The sequence below is a fragment of the Penaeus monodon genome, chromosome 8 (assembly GCF_015228065.2).
Source record: "Penaeus monodon isolate SGIC_2016 chromosome 8, NSTDA_Pmon_1, whole genome shotgun sequence".
Classification (NCBI taxonomy): Eukaryota; Metazoa; Arthropoda; class Malacostraca; order Decapoda; family Penaeidae; genus Penaeus; species Penaeus monodon.
The window spans coordinates 12873524-12882125 of NC_051393.1; the positions used below are offsets into that span (position 1 = coordinate 12873524).

The following is an 8602-nucleotide window of genomic DNA, read 5'->3' on the forward strand; positions in this document are numbered from 1 at the left end:
GTTGGGCGGAGCCTTGTTGGACCAGGGGAGGGGTTAGTTACAGTGTTGTTAGCCAACTTCTCCGATAAGGCCCAGAAGGTGCCAGCTGGTGCAAAGCTGGGCACTTGTGAGGAAGTGGAGCGTCCAGAAGAGTCGTCGGGGAGCGAGGAGTTGGTTGGTGTGGGGCCGTTGCCTGACTTCCCCGGCTGTGGCGTTACCATGGGCCAGGAAGCTACTCCTGGGGCCATGGTGAAAAAGAAGATGAAGTTAGCCCCAGTAGCGGCGATGAAGACGTGGCAGATGCTGACCGAGATGTGGACGAGCATTTGGACAGTGAGGGTGATGCAGCAGACGTCAATGGTGACCATGAGCCAGGTCTTGGGACAGGAGATACCGCTCTGGGTGCCACTGCCAATCTACCGCCGCCCACACCTCCTCCAGAGCGACCCCAGTGAGAGCGAAGAAAGCCGCGCTGGATGAAAGATTTTTGTGTTTCTGAGAACTGATTTTATTTAAATTTTTATGTAGTTTGTTTCAGGTTTAGATATGTCAGAGCAGACGGGTCGTCTGCTTGATAGGGGGGGATAGTGCTACGCCAGTGGGTCTTTGTCTCTGTGCGAAACATGTGTTAACATGAAGGGACCTGGGAAAACATGACGCAGCTGGCTGTGAGCGGGGGAGCGGAGGAACAAGCCAAGAGGCGGTTGGGTGCTGCTCCTGTGAAGACCTCGTGTGTGCCCTTGTGACCCGAGATAAACCTGTTATAAGCTGTATCGTGCAGTGTTTCCCCCTGTATTGTGCCTATAGAAAAGTGTACGGGTAAATAACTTGTGTAAATAAAGGAAAGACTGTCATTTTGTGTTTACTTCGTGCCCTGCCTCGCCACTTGGCGTTTCCTCTCCTGGTGTTCTGGGACGCTGTGGTGTTCGGTGCCTCTTGGAGCTGTTCAGTGTTCACGACCCTGTGGATAACACGCCGTCTGCCTAGCCTGCCTTGTGTTAGTGGCAGAGAGACGAGGCGACCGGCGTAACAATATTATCATCATCATCATTATTATTATCATTATCATCATTATAATTATACTTTTTTTTAGAGATTTTTATTTGTTTCGAGAAAAAATCAAAAGAAACATTAATCACATACATGTTTTCTTAGGATAAATGTGAGGGTCTTCCAGAAACATGAACAACTGTAAGACAACAAATTTAACCTAAGGAAACTCTGGGCCCTTGAAAACCTATAAATGTAGTAATATCATGCTTGGTATTTATAACTGACAATTCATGTATATGTTCTAGAATAATATCATCCTTATAATATCAACTATAAAATATTACCAAGAATATTCCATCAGATCACACTTTATTTGCTGTTTATTCTTCATGATCATGCGTAGTATTAGCTGGTTTATTTTTATATGATGGCCAACGGCAGGTTGGACAATGGTGGTTATCTTTTAATAACCACTCTGTAATGCAAGAGTGGTGGTAGTTGTGTCCACATGGAAGGCCACACAAAACTGCTGACCATCGGTATCTTCCTAGGCATATTGCACATACCCGACTTTCTATTGAATATGATGGTGCTGTCCATTTTAATTCTGTCAGACTCTGAGGTGAAAGCAGCCATACATCCTTCAATGAATCACTCTGTTGGGAATTGAGTGCTGCATTTTGTTTCTTTGTTTTTGAACAATTTTCACAAACTTTTAATAACTTTTCATATGTAATGTTTTGAAGACAGCTGTCACTGATTTTTCTGTACCTCAAGTACTGCCTCTCCAATTTCCTTTTCAAGATTGCACATCGATGACAGACATATATTTCCTTCACGGTAGTCCAAAGCTAACATAGCCTACAATTTTCATCTTGACAACAGGCATGTATGTCTAGCAGAATGTCATTTTCATTATCACTGACGCTATCAATATCCGTTTCACTTTCTGATTTTAGGTCTTCCTCGTTGCCCCACCCATCATACCTCCATGTTGGCAAATCCTTCATATAATCATTTGGTATAACAGGATGTAGCCACAAGTCTGGTGTGGCTAATCGCTCTATGAGGAGCTCCATGCCCTCCAGACCTAAATCCTGAGATGGCCTTGGGCGAGACAGTGATGCCATGGGACGGAAAAGAACGTCAACCAAATAGGAATCCATTGAGAATATTGACCACCAATTGGAATCCATATCAGCCGGTTCACTTTCCCTTCTTGAGATGACCCTCCTCAAGATGACGATGATGCCAAAAATGTTCGCTGACATCCAAAATATGATGGGATGCCTTGCGATCATAAGCCAATGGTATCTTAGCTGAGCAAAAAGCCAAGTAGAGTTTAAATAGGAGATCAACCATAACCCAGATTCAAGAAAAATATTAGCTAATGGAAACTTGAGAATTGCAGTGAAAGCAAGCCAAACAACAAAAACAAATATGTTGTATACAAGCATTCGTATCAGAGTGCGAATGGCATGTTTCCATGCTCTCACCCGGACATCAAACACATTAAATATATCAGCAACTGCTAAGGCATTGGCCAGCACAAGTGATACTAAAAAGACATCATTCATTTGAGGCTGTAGAGTACACATGTAGGAATCAAGGGCAGTGTTTGTGAGCGACTCTCCCTTCTGCTTGCCATAAGAAGTTACTCCTTCTGCTGTGACAACAGCTATATTTGGTATTCCAGTCAGTCCTGTCCTTTTAAGCAACTGGGAAACCTGGAAAATATGAGAGAATCAAATAATAATTACTGTAGGTAAGTAAATAAATAAAAAGAGGAGAGACGGTGAAGATGTGGAGACCTGACAGATGTCATATCAGCTTAACCAATCAAAATAAGGTATTACAGTTTTTCATACTCTCCATCTTCATTGGCTAAACAAAGCAAAATGTAAAGTGGGTTCTGCTATAAAAGTTTCATGGAAAAGGAGAGATATTCTACTATATGAACACAAATTCCATATTTCTATTCTTCCAGTATAGATCTTTGCCAAAATCTAATTTCCTACACCCAAGAAAATGATAGATGCACAAAGAAGAAAAGAAAGAAAAACACTTACTTGTTCCTGAGTTGACAGTCGGAGACCAAGAGTTGCTATCAATAATGGTGGGTTCAACAACTCAGAGATATAAACCACACGTGGAATCTGTCAATAAAATAAACAATCTTTAGACCCCAATCTTTTGAAACAGATCAAACAATAATAGCTAAAATGGAAAAAGAGGTTGGAGAAAGTAATTCCATTTTTTACATGTATTGATAAAAATCAACAAAAAGTAATAGGCTATATATCTCACATATCAAGTGGAGAAGGGAAGACTGGTAAAAAGAGAAAGCAAAGTTTTAGTTTCTACTTTTTTTTCTACACTGGTCAAAACTTGTTTATCTTCTGTCATAACAGCAATAATTTAGATGAAACAAGTTTATAAAGGCCTTGTGTCTAAGGTAGTGAATACAAAAATCAATATTTATATTTACTCTCAAAGCTTTTAAATATACTTAATGAACAAAAGGCAAAATGCTAGCCGGGCCTACTTTACCAAAAATAAGGGTTTCAATACTAGTCACAGTGAAGGGGTAAAGCGCATGATAAACCTCAAACTTTTCTGCATTACCTTTTCTTTACTGACAGCTGTGGTATTGAACCAAATTTCTTCAAGCTGTGTCAAGCAATTAACAACTTGAATTCTTGACTGTATTTGGCTATGAAGCCATGAAAGAACTGAAGCAGCAGTGAGATGTGTTGTTGATGCTAAAACAATGTCTCTTCCTGCTGTCTGGCCATTGATCCAACTACTCTGCATGTTTCCCTGTTTCCTTGGTGGCAGCACCAGTACCAGTTGTGGGTGACTCCAGCCTTGCCGTGCACAGAATCTAAAAGAAAGAGCAATAATAGTTCATATAATATACAAAGTTTCACATACTATTTTGTCAGTACAAATTTTGTGGGTCATCTTGTATACTTTAAACTGCTTACAGGTTGTTGTTTGCATCTACCCTATCACACTGTGTCTTTCAAAATTGATTAGTATTGCTTCAGACACATGATAATGTTTTCATAACATTACTGATGAAAACTTCTTATGTTACAGTTGTTTAAAAGCTAAATAACAGCAAGTAACTATAGAAAAAAAAAACTGAAAAAAGCAATGTATCATAAGTGAAAATGATCATACTTTCTCCTGAATATATTAACTGTATAAATCTAAACATAACAAAACAGCAATATTCATACTCACCTACGATCAAACTGGCAGCTGATGACGGCACTGCTGATCTGGAGAGCCTGCAGCTTGGGTGCCAGGATACGCCAAGAACGGTCATCCAGAAGACGGTGGCCTGTGTACTGACCCTCTCCAGGAACTACCTCAACAAGCCATAAAGACTCATTCTCTTCATAAACCTACAAGAAAAGAGATGAGTGAACAAATAAGAGAATATCTGAGTGTGTGAGTGTGAGTGTGAGTGTGTGTGTGTGTGTGTGTGTGTGTGTGTGTGTGTGTGTGTGTGTGTGTGTGTATGTATGTGTGTGTGTGTGTGTGTGTGTGTAAAATTTTAGAAATGCCAAAAAACAACTTTTGAGTAGAATTATACTAACTTGTTCATGATAGTCATCTTTCCCTGATAACTATTGGAGCCTGTTTCTTAGTATCCTCTTTTTTCTCTAAAAGTTCTCCATACTGGACTGGGCCTGTTAAGGAAAACAACAACATAAAAACACTTATCACTTTATGATAAATACTTGCTATATCCAAACACTACTTTCTCATGGAATTTACCTATTAAGTAAACCCATTTGAGACATGCATTAAAAACACTAAGACCTGTAACCCCTAAAATCTAGTTATAATAATAATGGGAAGAAAAGATAAGAAAAGAAAAAAGAAGCAAAAAAAAAAGAAAGAAAGAAAGAAAAAATTCCACCCCCCCCCCCAAAAAAAAAAAAAGTATGCCTCAGTTTCTAATGTGTGATTATTTCTTTCTTTTATAAATATATCACACATCAGACTTCGAACTGCATTGCAATCATCAATCAGAACCCTGAGTTGTGCAAAATGAATGCCAGAGCTGCACATTCTTCACGATGATACCTATTTTGAGTATCATTTGCACAATTACATAAATTTTAAATGATTTTTTTTTACATTTGAAAGAATGTGTTCAACTTGATGATGATGGTGGATTTCTGGAGAATAGAATTGCTATAGATTGAGAAGGAAAATTCGTACCTGACTGTTGCAGAAGGTTTACAATTTCTGATTTCTCTAAGAGTGCTGGTGTGCTGGATGCCTCGAATTTCAAGCAGACTGCGTAACTGTGATACTGATAAATTTCTTAGTGGATTTACAATCTGCAAAACATATATTGTCTTTTAATAAAAGAAATTATCATTACCAAGCACAAACACACACACACACACACACACACACACACACACACACACACACACACATACAAAAATTCTGCATACTATTATCGAGTACAATTATAAAGGTAGAGCTATTTTGTACATTTTCTTTACTGACATTCAATGACTAATTAATATAACCTTTAACAATACATACTTCCTGCTGAAGAGTAAACATAAATCACTTTTCTTCTGAACTGAGAAAGTTAAACGCATCTGAATTACCTGGTATGATGTGTATCCAGCATCCCACCAAAACACCATTTCCACCATCCATGTCACAACGACAACTATCGCCAAATAGAGAAGTGCAAGAGCTGGACGCTGCCACATTTCTTTTTTTTTTTTACTGTATCTGAAAATACAAAGCATGAATCAATCACAACTTTCAATTTTACTGTACATAAGGCTGGTATGTGGTATGTGTGATTAAGTAAGTAAGAAAAGAGATGAAAAAAAGTGTATAATGAAAAAAAAAAAAAAAGTGCTATGAGTGTGTGTGTATGTGTGCATGTGACTGCATCTATATAAATACATACAGGAATTCCCTAGAAACTATAAGGGTTACACTTGTTAAACCTTATTGTTCATGGTTGCTACAGCTTAAAAAACATATGGATTCAAGAAGTAGTCCAGATTTTCCAGTGATGATTCAGAAATAACCTAAATGCATTAATCACCTAACACAAGACTGATAACACAAATTATAAAACCACTTGTACAAGAGAAATAACAGCATAAATGAAAATTATAGTCTGTAATAATCATGAGAGGGAGAGGGAGAGGGAAGGGAGGGAGGGAGCGAGAAAGGGAGAGAGGGAGGGAGAGAGGAGAGGGAGGGAGAAAGGGAGAAGGAGGGAGAGAGGGAGAGAGAGGGGGAGAGGGGGAGGGAGGGGGAGAGAGAGAGAGAGAGAGAGAGAGGAAAGAGAGAGGAGAAAGATGAGAGAAGAGAGAGAAAGGAGAGAGAGAGAAAGAAGAGAGAGAGAGAGAGAGAGAGAGAGAGAGAGAGTTGATTATCTATCTGAAGTGTACTCTATTGCTACTCACCACAAAGTGTTATGCATTTTTGAAAATGTATGATGCCGATGTTACTTGTGTGCTTTTCTCAATAGAATGCAATGCAACATAACATATATCAGATCCTTATATATCTATTTTAGTTATAATAAGTTGGCTTGCTGATAAAAGTACTGTTATATTATAATTATCACTAATGAGTACAGCTTCTGTTTTTCTGTTTTGATTTCATTGAAGTGCTCTTTATTACCTTTAAAACAATGACTGTTCCCTTTGGGGTATCTTAAGATATGTAAGAAGAAAATTACATTTTTTTTCAGTGTTACTTAATCTTTTTGCATTGCGTCCTTTTTGTGACTGCATAACCTCAGGTTACAAATATTATCCTTTTTGTGAAGTTTGGGTTTTTCTTTCTGCAAATTATTATTCACTAAATGCTCTCAGCAACCAGGTATCAAAAGTAATTTAAAATAAATAGAAAATAAGGACTATTTTGTATTTATTTAATTTATGTAAAGCAAACTAGATTTGTTAATATGCCGTGAAATCTACAAACTATAGCAGTTTACAGACAGATAAGTATAGAGGTAGATAATTATCATTATTCAAAAAATTATATCTTTAGAAATATTTATTCAGCTTTCATCTACATGTACACATATATCAACCTTCAGTAATAATTACATACCTGGGGGAAATCATACACAGATATGACTTGCTGTTTTTCAGAGGTTTGAATCACCTTATTATCTGTATCATTATCATTATTATTACTATTATTATCATAATAAACAGATGAGCATTAGTTACATTGGGGGAATATTAAATTCTTTGTATAGTAATCCAGTATAAGAGTAATTTTCACAACCAAAAACATGTACAGTATTAATTTTGCTATAACAACACAAGAGAAATTAGTCACCCTTTACACTATCATTTGTACATAAAAATGTTAGGGAAAAATAATAAGATAACATCAAAGCCTGAACTTTATTTTCATAAAAAAAAAAAAATCTATCACTTCCTCTAAACATTAAATTATCTCTCATAACTTATGGATAATCAATTGTCAACTCAGCATTTTCAAACAGCCTGAATATAATCAATCTCCAGTGAGCTTGTTCCTCTCTGTTTAAAGTCGCTATAAACACCACCAGGAATCTGAATGGTAGTTCTCGTTATATCGATTTTGTCAAAGAGGTTCTGCGTCAGGAACAAGAGCCCACGGAAGTATGGTTTAAACTCACTAAACGGCAGAGAGATAATGGTCCATTGTTCCGGACCCTGAAAGATTTTTTGTTTTACAAAAAATTCTGTCTTTTTACTTTATGTTTTTTTTGTGTTTATTTAAAACCTTTTACCGGGGAAAATTTTTTACAAATGCTTTGATATAAATGTATTGTTTTTTTATAGATATCGAAATTTTTAAAATGTTATAGAAAATAGAGCAACAATACAAGATAAAAAAAATTTTTTTAAAAAATTAATGAAAAGGTGTAAAAAAAATTTAACAAAAAAAAAACTGGCATGGCATTATTTTGCCAGCCGGGTCGCTTTTTGGTTAACATAAACATAGTACAAACAGATTACATATTTTAATTTTACAACTTCGTTTAAAAAAACAAAACCCAAACTTATTTTGGAAGAATTTCATAAAAAGGGTATACACTGGGTTTTGCCTTTATTTTGGAAGTTCACTTTTAATGTATTACTCCTTGCCCACGAACTTTCATTTCAAGAGCTGAATGATTGTTTAAATTTTCCACCCATCTTTTGGTAAGTCCCTGCAAAGCCAGCCCATTCGGCTAAAATTGGCATGGAGAAAACACACTCGCTGAATAATTTTGTTTTTCGCAAAGATCCCATTTTTGATGATGTTAATAATATCATAGATAAAGCTAGTTTAAGCTAGTGCAAGTGATAATGTCTTTTTTTTCCATGTTCAACTGAGTACATCCGTTTTGAATTAACTGAGTGACATACCTTTTTTTGAAAAAAACTCTTGCATAGAAACTTTTCGTATTACTTTAATTTAAGCTATTATGGAAAAGAGGGGATCATTTAATCATAAAAAGTGGTTTTGAGTTTTGCAATTTTAACTTTGGCCCAGAAAATGTGTGAAATTAGAAAGATACAAACAAAAAAGAAAAAACTTTACCCTGAAAGTAAAAACACTTTGACATTCCTGGTTCCCT

The 8602-nt window shown here is 36.6% G+C and overlaps 1 protein-coding gene across 1 annotated transcript; it reads right to left on the reverse strand.

The window, feature by feature from the left end:
* Positions 1–1213: 1213 nt before the first annotated feature.
* Positions 1214–5738, reverse strand: LOC119576164 (E3 ubiquitin-protein ligase RNF103-like). The gene is given in 9 exon segments (XM_037923729.1): positions 1214–2731; positions 3014–3128; positions 3598–3856; positions 4222–4385; positions 4581–4611; positions 4613–4673; positions 5212–5257; positions 5259–5333; positions 5616–5738. Coding segments are annotated over 9 exon segments (2238 nt in total). The 5' UTR covers positions 5724–5738; the 3' UTR covers positions 1214–1352.
* Positions 5739–8602: the final 2864 nt, after the last annotated feature.